At 41.9% G+C, this 12,335-nt stretch overlaps 1 protein-coding gene across 2 annotated transcripts in view; it reads right to left on the bottom strand.

Moving 5' to 3' along the window:
* Mtmr6 (myotubularin related protein 6) overlaps positions 1 to 12,335 on the bottom strand; it is a 37,180-nt gene that overhangs the window by 22,898 nt on the left and 1,947 nt on the right. For both annotated transcript variants that reach the window (XM_085828705.1, XM_021182178.3), the window contains exon 2: positions 1,162 to 1,278. In XM_085828705.1, coding sequence (XP_085684831.1) covers positions 1,162 to 1,278 — 117 coding nt within the window. The remainder of the gene's footprint in view (positions 1 to 1,161; positions 1,279 to 12,335) is intronic.

The raw sequence follows: 12,335 nt of genomic DNA, 5'->3' as shown, positions 1-12,335 counted from the left end.
CAGCATTTTAAGCAGATTCTTGCAGAGGTGATCTTGCTACAATAATACCAGAAGTGGCTACAAAATGAATTCTGTAGTATAGCATGTAGTATGCTAACTCCCAATGGTACCATCGACACCTTGTGTCTATACGTGTAAATATTGATAAATCGTGTAACAATTTGATTTTGTAATAATGACAAAAATGACCATACATTTAATGTATCCATGACATATTTAACTTTTTCTTAATTTATGCACTACTCCTATGCTATATGATTTACCTGTTAAGTTTAGTTTTTAAATTGTAATCTACAAAATAGAAAAGGAAAGAGCTGGAGTTCTGGCTCAGGAGTTTTAAGCATGTACTGGTCCTGCAGAGGGCCTGAGTTCAGTTCCCTGCACCCACATCAAGTGTCTCACAATCACCTGTAACTCCAGTTTCAGAGATCTGATGCTCTCTTCTGTACTTCAAGGGCACCAGAATTCATATATACCCCGACACAGAAATACACCCATATACATAAAAACAATAAATCTTAAAAACAAAAAAAGAAAACAACTCAGCCAATGAATGGACCTATACAGTTCAAACCTACCATGTTATTGAAACATCCACTGCATGTTAGCTGCACACGTACACATACACATTACATACAAGTATGCCTGTAAGGCAGTATTTGGACATATATACAAAATATTTGCATAAGTATAGTGCAATGTTTAAGGTTACAAAAAAAATTCCCTACCTGTAATTTGGCATTAAAAGGCTATGGAATATATTATACAATCCATACAATTGCTAATATGTACAAATGTTACCTTGACTTTTTTAAAAAAAAACTTTTAAAGGAACAAAGAGACATTGTCTAAATTTTTCCAGAGTTTTAAAAAGTCTGGTATTCTATATAACTTCATATTACAAATGATATAAATTATTCATAGAAGAGAAGAGTCACTTAAAAAACAAACAAACAAAAAAATGTAACTGATCTCTGATGCCTGTAATCCCAGCTCTCCAGAAGATAAAGGAAGTTCAAAGCCTGCCTGGGATATATAGCAAGGTCTTGTCCAAAACAAAAACAACAAAGACAAAAACCTAACAAAAAACTGGTTGAGATAAATAACCAGAGATTTAATAACCAGCCTACTGTTATTGCAAAAGTAGACCGTCCACCTTACCCAGGTTTCTTTTTGCTGAGCGTCAATAAATAGTAGGTGTGTGGCCGTAAGATACAGTGTTCCTGTCAGTGACTTGTTGTTGGTACTAAACCGGTCAAGTAACTTTACTTGTTCAACCTGAGAAAGAAAAAAAAATGTTATTTTTCATATCAAAATTAGGGTATTTTTTATTTCTGTTGCTGTGCTAAAGCATTCTGACCAAAAGCATCTTAGGGGAGGAACAGCTTTATCTGGCTTATCCTTCCAGGTCACAGTCCATCATTGAGGGAAGTCAGGGCAGAAACCCGAAGCAGAAACCACCGAGGAGCACTGCTTGCTGGCTCACTCTGTGGACTCCTTTCGTGATCATAGGCTCGTGCTTGGAGTGCTTGCTTACACAGCCCAGTATCATCTGCCCAAGGAATGGTGCTGCCCAGTGTACAGGGCGTCAATCATTATCAGTTAACAATCAAGACAACCCCTCACAAACAGACCCACAGGTCAACCTAATCTAGGCAATTCCTCACTTGAGGTTTCTCCTTTCAGATAACCCTAAACTGAGTTAAGTGGACAATTAAGGCTAGTCATGACAGTAGTATAATTATTTTTTTCTAATCCCAGGAACTACATGCATCATTATCATATTCTTCCCCTTTTTTTGTCCCTCAAACACAAGAAGTTGCTTCATATTCAGTAAAGTATCTTCTGTCTCTTGATGGAACACATACACACAGATATTTAGAATCTAATATAACCTACAGAAGATTTTAAGAAACACCAACACTGTACAAGGATCAAGAAATGCAGTGTGAGCCAAGATCTTTTCACACCTAAGAGCCCATTTTATAAAGAGAGCTCCTATAGTATCTGTTGGGTAGCAGTTTCCATACTTAAGGAAAGCTCCTTAATCAGGAAGGTAAACAACTCAAAATGCCTTCAGGAAGTCCCTGAAACTGACCAGATTCTCTACAGCTCCCTCCCAAAGTAGACAGTAAAGCTGCTGAGAGGCATCTGCAAACTGCACAGATTCTGAGACCAGATCCACACAACCTGGAAGAAGTAGAAAACAGAAGCAGCTGACCTACCTAGAAAAGGTTTAGAGCAATTAATTCACTTAAATGGGACACTCTCCAACCTGTTGCGCTGCCTGCAGGCTGTGCAGTGAGTTCCAAGTTCCCAGCTTTGTGCAATGTAATGAGTCCTGGGGTGGGCTTTGGTGATGCAGCTGTCTTGGAGTCATGTGTGATTTTATAAGTAACCCCTCACCCATATTCCTGTAACTCCTATAAAATGCATGGTTCACCAAGTTGGACTTTGGTTACATTTACACTGTGTTCTGTTGCGGGCTCCTTATCTGGAGTGAGCAGAGATGTGTGTAGTGACTCCTCAAGTTCTGTTATACAATACTATCCAATTTTATCTTAAGTGGAAATTCAAGTAATCACGTAAAGTTCTAGAAGTACACTACTGAGAAAATTAACTCAGAAAACAGTTTGTAAACTCCAGCTTATGGCCTATATTCCCCTCGCTGCTGTACCAAACACAGCAGCTGTGCAGCTAGCTCTGACTCTTGTTCTACAAGGCGGTCCTCTGCTCAGCCCAGTGGCAAGCCTGCTCCTGGACTCACTGATGCCCTACCTTCCAAGGTAAATCTTACTTAGTTAATTTGTTACTTATATCACTTTGTCTCTTTCTTTGCCAAGTTCCCTGGCACAAAGTATCCTAAGTTTCATTGGTCTCCTATAGTGCCTACCATGGTAAGAACACATAATTGTAACAGTATTAATGTACACACACACACACACACACACACACACACACAGAGCTGCCATAGAAGTGCAGAATGGGATCAGTACAAGTCAGGAGACTACAGCTTTAAAATTTAGTATCATTCATCTTATAGAAAAGAAAAGGAAAACAAAAACAAATGCTATTTATTAATGTAGTTTTTAATGTACACTGACATCACAGGAGGTTGTGGACAGTTCTTTAAATTGTGTACATTTTCAAATCAGAGCTCACTATTGTATCATTAATTCTTTCTTCTTCTCCTTCTCCTCTTCCTCCTCTCCCTCTTCCTCCTCCCCCTCCCTCTCTTCTTCCTCCTCTTTCTTCTCATCCTCATCCTCCTCTTCCTCCTCTTCCACCTCTTCCCCTTCTTCGTTTTTGGTTTTTCTAGACAGGCTTTCTCTGTGTACCCCTAACTGGTCCTAGAATTTGATCTTTAGACCAGGCTGGCCTTGAACTCAGAGATCTGCCTGACTTCTTCCCCAGTGCTAAGATTAAAAGCATGCACAACCTCACCTGGCTTTTATCATTAATTCTATACTTTCCAGATATATTTATTTTTGTCTAAACAGCTAAAGAAGAAAATACTACCATTATGAAATGATTATTCCCAAAGTAATCAATAGCCACCACTTAAGACCAGCTTCTCACCCTTCTTCATTCCCTATTTCTTACTACCATGGTGCGAATTCTCGATTGTAACATCATTGTTTAAGTAAGTTAAAACTTTAAAAATGCAGTATAAGATTTTATTTGCATGGCTAAGATAATCAATTTAGTAAATTTAGATAATAAATTTACTTCCCACTGGAAACTCAGAAATATGGTCTGACATACAGCTCAGGACTGCCAGTGGATCTGGTATGTAACAAGTGTTCATTTTTACATCAACATCAAGAACACAGGAGAGCCTGGTGTGGTTGTGCATTGGGAAGGTGTGGAAAGAGAATCATGGGTTCAAGGCCAATGACAAGGGATGGAGGTGGGGGCAGGGGAGGAGTAGGAAAGCTTTCTGCTCCCTAAAGGTACCTTTTGAAGGTCAACATTTATTTCAATGTTTAGGGCCACTTCTTCCTCAAGTTAATATATATATATATATATATATATATATATATACACACACACACACACACACACACATATGGCTTCATTTAGCTACACGGAAAATTGGAACTTCAATTTAAATATATTTAAAGATAAACAGGACCAACTACTTACTCTGCAATTGTCCAGAATTGTCAACACCACACCCGGCTCCCCTGTGTTCTTGATGTCAATGTAAAATGATCACTGTTAAATGTCAGATCCACTGTCAGACCTGAGCTGTATGTTAGACCATATTTCTGAGTTTCCAGTGTAAAGTATCTATACTAAAGTTTTTGTCTTAACTATGCAAATAAAATCTTCTATTTTATATTACGTTTCATTTTTAGTTACATTGGCTGGAAAGGGGCACAGCCAAGCAGTGACAATGACCAGAACACAACAGGCACTCTGACCTGACTTCCTTTAAGAAGAACAGCAGTGACCATGCATGGAGCTAAGTGTTATGGGAAAGTACCAAGACCACTGGGAAGATCAATGATTTGTAGGACTTCAAAGAGCGCCTCAGAAAAGTTAAAAAGGGGTTTCCAGGGTGGGGCTATGAACAAACAGGAAGTCAGCTTTAAGGGAAGTCCGAGAGAAGCTTCTTGGTTTGTAAATCCCTAAAAGACAGTAAATTCGTCTCACCCAGCCTCAAATGGAGGGACTGGTTTTCTGTAAGGTACAATTACTTACAAAGCTCTTTGGTATGGGAGACAATCTCACAGCTTTCATTCCAGTCCTCCTGGTCCTTCACAGCTCTGTTTTCCCAGTACATACTATGTCCTATGCTGCACTGGTCTCCTGCAGTGCCCGAGGCAGGGAAGTACAGCATATGTCTCTACCAAAACTAGTGCACATCGAGAGCCAGTCTCAAAAATAGGAAACAAGACAGGAAGGCATCTTACACACCAGATGGAGATTCATCCGCTACTCTCTATTGCTTTTGCTCAAGGGTCTACTCCCCTTTGGGGTGAAGTGTCAGGGAGGTCATTCTGCCAGGTAGCCCAGGAGGCCTTGGACATTTTCAGCCTCTTGCTGCAGCCTCCTGTGACTGGGATGGAGGCATGACAGGCAGGCCTCACCTTGGGCAGCTAAGGCTCCATTCTCTATATGCATCTTATTTACTATCATTACTTCAGCCTTTTGCTAATGATCCCCGGAATCTGACTGAACTCTGAGTTCTTAATGTCTGCTATCCATGTAAGAATATTTCCTGACATAGTATTATGATGAATGCCTGACATAAATTATTAATTTTCATTTTCACAGCCCCAGTAGCACTTATAACCTAAAGACAACTAGACACTACATAGAATCAGGACAGGAGTTCCAACCTTGTGTGGTCTGATTCCCAACTGACCACTTAGCCAGGTATTATGCTATCTGCACTTGAACATCTTAAGAGTTACAACGTGCTCATTTCCCTCCTTCCTCTCATTTTGCATTTTATATGTGACTTATGTCATACCATCCCACATTAAGTCGCCAGCACTGGAAATCATCCTACTGACTTCTTGACTCAACTACTCAGCTACTTCAAGCTCTGCTCCTTCCACCAAAATCAGAGTACTCAGTATGCTAAAACAAAAGCCTGTTCAAGGGTCTGTTTCTCCCGCTAAAAACTATACATACCTCAGGACAGCACTGTCTCTGTTTTCCTTTCTGAGTCCCTCCTGGTGGCGAGAATCATGTTTGATACAATGGAGGTTTACTCACTCCAGATGAACTGCCATGGAGAACTTACTTCTCGTAATGGAAAACAAGTGGAAGATGCCCAGTATGCCAGTGGTCCTTTGCTGACGTCATTAAAGGGATTTATAAAATAGGACTCTTCTTTATCTCATTATTCCGTTATTTTCCCAAGCTGCCTTTACCTTCTACAGTGGCTGAGCAGGAAATATTCATTCAAGAATCCATGGATGAGCCATAAAGTAAAAATAAATAGAAAAACTACTAGGCTACAGATTGTTGAACTTACTCTCCTGTCTGTCTGTCCATCTGTCTATCCACCTATTTACTTTGGTAATACAGTTCTTACTGGGAAGTCTAATTCTCTGTCCTCTATTACACAGAGAAAATTCTGTTTTAGAGTACTCTAGAATACTTTACAAGTGTTTTCTCCAAGCACTATGGGATTCTTATGGGTCTACATCAAGGTAAAAATTTCAGTTGAAAATGATGTAATGATCTATATGTGCATTTCCTGACCTCAAAGTTAGATCTTTAAATTTGGTTGGCTCTGTTCAAGATTCAAGGTCCAGTTGTTCATTGGAATAACCTTCCAAACTGCAAAGGTGCCAGTGCCCAGCCTCACCCCGACTCTACCATGTGATGGAGGAGCAGGACCAAGACAGTATTTCAGAAGCTCTGCCCATTCTTACTCAGCAACTGTCCTTCTACTCTGCAGTCTGGATTCTCCACTGCTCCTCCTCAACTCGCACTGCTCGTTCCCTGTCTGCCTTTACACTAGTGCCCTAAATACTTAAGGCTCAGCATGGCTAAGTCTCCCACTGTTTAAATGGTTTTATTATAATGTTGGTCCTTTAAACAAGGACCCACAGACATGCACACTCACTCCAAGTCCTTGAACATGTACATAAATACACAGTATTAAGAAAAGGGTAACTTAAGGTTAACCTATTTGGTCTCATTCCATTGTCTTTTAAATAAAAGCAACTACTCCTAAGAGAGGAACAGATTAGATAACGAATGCCAAGTGTTGTATGTACCCTTTGTGCCCTATAAACAGAAGCAACGAGATCCTGAAATAAACTAAATAAATGTTTTCAAAAATTACTGCAGTTATCTGGTAAGGCAGCTAGGGGCTGCTAGTCCTCATTTTAACTAAGTTCAAAGTGAGAAAGGAGCTGGGCGGTGGTGGCGCACGCCTTTAGTCCCAGCACTTGGGAGGCAGAGGCAGGTGGATTTCTGAGTTCGAGGACAGCCTGGTCTACAGAGTGAGTTCCAGGACAGCCAGGGCTATATAGAGAAACCCTGTCTCGAAAAACACCACCACCACCACCACCAACAACAACAACAAAAAAGTGAGAAAGGAAAAGTGTATGTGGTATTTAAAAACTAATTTCAGGGGGCTGGCGAGATGGCTCAGTGGGTAAGAGCACTGACTGCTCTTCCAAAGGTCCTGAGTTCAATCCCAGCAACCACATGGTGGCTCACAACCACCCATAATGAAATCTGATGCCCTTTTCTGGTGCCTCTGAAGTCAGCTACAGTATACTAATAAATAAATCTTTGGGCTGTAGTGAGCAGGGACTGAGTGAGCAGAGTTGACTGGAGCTGACCGAAGCAAGTGGGGGCCTACCAGAGCGAGCAGAGGTCCTAAAAATTCAATTCCCAACAACCACATGAAGGCTCACAACCATCTATACAGCTACAGAGTACTCATATACATAAATTAAAATAAATAAATCTTTAAAAAAAACCAAAAAACCAATTTCAATAGCCAGCAAGATGGCTCAGCAAGTTAAGATCTACCCAAGCCTGACCACTAAGCCAATTCCTAGACCCACACATGGTGGAAGGAGTGAACAGACACAAAGCTGTCCTTTGACCTTCACACACATGCCATGCATAGCACACGTGTGCCCCAGCACTTATCCCTCAACCCACCCTGCCCCACCGCCACACAAAATAAAGAAAATTTAGTACTTAATGCACTGTAAAGCTGTAAAATACCCTTTCTCTAATGCCTAGTGTTAGGCGCAAGAATTAAAGCACTCTCTTCACCGAGAGTAATACAGAGAAAACAGAATTCTTGGAGGAGACACACCTGCATTTAATCTGATGAAGGAACACAAACAGGCCTTTAAGTGCAGTAGTACTGACAGTATCAACACAGAGAAAATTCGGTTGGGCAGGTGGAACCACCGAGGAGTAAGGAAACAGTGTAGGCGTGGTTGGGAGAGATGATAGAGCCTGGAGGAAGCACCCAGAGAGGCAGCCCATGTTGTCTAATAGCAAAACTGGAGTGAGGAGAAAGAAAGAATCTGAAATGGAGGGAGACTGTCTATTCATTATTGTTGACTTGCAGACTGGGCACAGACAGGAGAAAGTGAGTCAGAAAAGCCAATCCTGAGTGCAGTTGATGGAGAGTTAATCACTACTTTAGTAAGAGCCAGGTTACATCAAACCCAGGAAATGCAATTCTGATGATCATTACACCTAACCAGCAGCTTCTACAGTGTCTCAGCATATGGACGGAGTGAATGAGAACATCAATCTGAAATTAAACCACGGCATTTACTTTCTGCTTAAAGTGCTGAAGAATGAGTAGTTTGGGAAACACATTCTGCCCTTTATTGCAAATCCTCCTCCAAAAACTTTTCTTTGCTACAATCATCGAAAAAACAAATTAAAAGCCAGACCAGGGTCCAGCAAGCAGCTCCTTCCCATTTCCCCCAGATATTTTAAGGTACCTGTTTTGGAAGTAACTACAACGATTTTAGGTCACTATTTGTGGCGCCATAAAAACAGCCTCAGGATCCTTAGAAAGCAAAAGGTAAATGGGGAAAGACAAATGGCAAAAGAATGAAAAACAATGGGGCAAGGGGAAAAAAAACTGGGAAGTGTGGTCACTCTGTTGATGGCTTACAGGAGAAATTCAAACTTAACTGATTAAGACATTAGATATGAAAAACATAGGCCATCATACTCAGAATATTAGAGTATAGAAGTTCAGACCTGTTTTTCCCTCTCTTCAACCAACTTCTGTGATCAAGAACAGCACTTCCTCCATAGCTACGTCATGCTGTGGGCTGTGGCTTCTGCGCAGAAAGCACAGTCAGCTACTGGGGACACTGCTCCCCGTCGCTAGCCACGGATCTCCTGAGACTTTCAGAGCCTTCTACAGACATCTCTGAGAAGAACTAGCTGTGGAAAAGGAAGAGGACCTTCCACTGTGAGGCAGACAGTGAGTGAGGGCAGTGGCTCTTCTATCCTGTATCCTCAGCTTGGATGACACCTGGCAGCATACATTATTAGTGAAGCAATTACGGACTTTTTAAAGAAGGAAAGGAGTATTACTGAATCATAAATCCAGTGGGGACTTTTCAGTTGCAGTTCACTTTGGTCTTCTGCAATGTTGAGCACCCAGCTTCCTATCTCAGAGTGAAGGCAAAGATTTAGAAAAGCAGCTAACCACTCCACAGGTTGGGCTTGGCACTTGCTGCCAAGCCCAGTGTCCTGAAGCCGACCCCAGGACCCATGTGGTAGAAAAGCCACCTTCAGAAGTCTGCCATCAGTTGCCTGTCTCCTGATTTAATATTCTGTGGGCATCTCCATTCCCACTGTGGTCCAGCGTTCTCATGAGTTCTCAGCTGCAAGGCCTGACAGGGCAGTATTCCCTCTGTGGTCCGCCCACCCCACCCCCCGGGGGCACCCCAGTGGTCTCCAGGGTCCCTGCTTGCTTTATCTGCTCTCTCAGCATGTACACCATCTAACACAGAGCAGACCCAATCCATCAACTCTATTGTCCTTTCTCTTGGCCGCAAAAGGCATTTTCTCAAAACTGTTCTTATGCTTCACTGTCATTTGCCTGGTTTCCTAGTATGCACAACAGTGCCTGGCCCAAGCAGAAGGCAGAGAGGGGCACAGTGGGCACAGAGAGGGAATTGGGGCTGGAAGAATGCTCTCTGCCCCACTGACTCTCAGCACTGTGACCTCTGCGTGCACCTTTCTGCAGGGCCTTAGGCCCTAACGTTCCTTTACTTTCCTGCGGAGTCTGGAAGTATTCTCTTACAGAAGCTCACCCCAATGAAGACTTTCGACGATTACCTGACATCCATACATGCTTCTCCTCCTCAGACGTTCCCCCAGGACAACATCCTCATGATTAGCTGGTTACCACACAAAACCTTACCACCTCGTTTCTCTCAACCATCTCTCTGTCTCCACACCTGCTCACACTGTCCTACCTTCATACTCCCATCTCTTCCCTAGATAGTTATTCTGTTAGGAGGGGAGTGTGGTAGTGAAGAGAAAGGCTTTATATCTGAAAGACCTGCAGCTCAGAACCCAACTCCTATCCGCAACCAGTAAGCCAATAATTAATTCCTAGTCAGCTAACAGAGACGGGGCAAGTTATTTAACCTTGACAAACCCAGGTTTCTCACCTTAACCTGGGGTGGTATTAACAACCAACATGCCTACTTGGGCAAGCTCAAGTATGCCGAAGAATCTAAGCTCTCGGAGGCTGGAGAACTGGCTTGGTGACTAAGAGCACTTGTTGCCCTACAGAAGATCTAGGTTTTGTTCCCAGCATCTGCATGGTGGCCCACGTTCACCCAGAACTCCAGTTCCAAGAGGTAGAATGCCTTCTTCTAACCTCTGTGGGAAACAGGCATGCAAAACGCTCATTCACATGAAAATCTTTAAAGCCAAAACTGGGGGTAGAAAGAGAGGTCACTAGTTAAAAGTATCTGTTGCTTCAGCACCCAAACAGCATCTCACAACCATTAGTAACGGCAGTTCCAGGGAATCTTGTCCTCTTTTGTCCTCCTTGGGCACCAAGCACACACATGGTGCACACACATATATGCAGGCAAAACACTCACACATAAAATGAATGAATCTAATAAAAAATAATAATAATTAAAAAAAAACAATCTTTGAGTTCTCAGGTCTGGGGAGAGAGTTCAGTGAGTAAGAACAAACACAAGGACCTAAGGTTGAATTCCCAGCATCCATGTAGCAAGCCAGCCATAGTTATATGTGCCTGTGGCCCCAACACTGGGAGAGCAAAGACAAGCGATCTAAAGAGTTCAGCCAGTCTGTCTGAAAGGTTGAGCATCTGGTTCAGTGAGAGACCCTGTTTCAAGGCAAATGTGATATAAAAATAGGATGATATAGCTAACAACTGAATGTTGGCGCTAGAGAGTTATTTAATCTCTGATAGCAGAGGCAAAGCAAATGATAACTCTAAACAATACAAAAACAAGAATATAAAACTATTACTTATGGTAAATCTAGAGAAGGGAAACCCTTTTAGTTAATGTTTTCTAAGTGAATACCAATTTCACAATTTTATTACAACTGTTCATCCTAGGAAGAGCATACCTCACCTTTGGAGTTAGACATTAGTTTAAATTCTAACAGCCACACATGGCTAACCTGACAGGTCATTCAAACTTACTAATTTCTTCCTCATCTATAAATGGAGATTCTAAAACCACTGGCAGGGTCCATTTTTAGATCACTGATGGTCCTAGTTCCGTGTCTGTTGCTGTGATAACGCTCTCTGACATAAAGCAAGGGTTCATTTGGCTTAAAATTCCAACCACCATTGTGGGGAAGTCACAGCAGGACTTTGAGAAAGCTGGTCACATCTACACCTAGAATATATGCACAAATGCCACGCCCTCGCTTTCTCTACTTTTATACATTCAGGATCCAGATCACAAAATGCTGCTGCCCACATTAGGATGGGTCTTCCCACCTCAGACAACTAAGACAAAAAGAAAAAAAAATCCCTCACAGGCCAATGTCCCTCACCGGGTCCCCCTTCCCAAGTGACTCTACCTCGTGTCAAGGTGATTATTAAAAGTAAACATCACGGTGATGGTGATGAGAGCTAGTGAAGTAACATATATGTGAAATGTGAACATTGTGAAATTATGACAGTGTTACATGACTGTGTTCCCTGACATAATTGCCTAACAGAAGGTAATCAATACTTTTCAAAGACAGCTGTTAAACATCGTTAAAAAAAAACCTCACTGAACAGTCGTACATTATCATAATCAATTAAAAATGTTTATTACTTTTACTTGCGGGCGGGGTGGGCATGCACAGGCAAGGAACCGGTGTGCAGGTGAGAGAGACTCTTTCAGAAGTTGGTTCCCTCCGTCCACCGTTCACCGTGTGGGCTCTGGAGAACCAGTTCCGATCGTCAGGCTTGGCATCAGTGAGCCGACACTGAGCCATCCTGAGAGCCCTACAAACAATTTTGCTTATACTAATTAAACCACACAGAGTTTCAAACTTTTTTTTTTTTTTTTTTTTTTTGGTTTTTCGAGACAGGGTTTCTCTGTGTAGCCCTGCCTGTCCTGGAACTCACTTTGTAGACCAGGCTGGCCTCGAACTCAGAGATCTGCCTGCCTCTGCCTCCCGAGCTCTGGGATTAAAGGCATGCGCCACCACGCCCGGCCTAAAACATTTTTTTATGCAATTAAATGTGTTTGGGAGAAGAGTATGCCTAATAAAAACAAAACCTTGGTTATGTTCAAAGCAATTCTGTAAGACTACACTTTTTTTCCAAACCATAACTTAAGGAAACAGTACAGTCTATATAACAATTATCAGAC

The sequence above is a fragment of the Mus caroli genome, unplaced genomic scaffold (genome assembly GCF_978045245.1).
Source record: "Mus caroli unplaced genomic scaffold, Mus_caroli_1 scaffold_12, whole genome shotgun sequence".
NCBI classification, from domain to species: Eukaryota; Metazoa; Chordata; class Mammalia; order Rodentia; family Muridae; genus Mus; species Mus caroli.
This window is presented reverse-complemented; position numbering and strand designations above follow the sequence as displayed.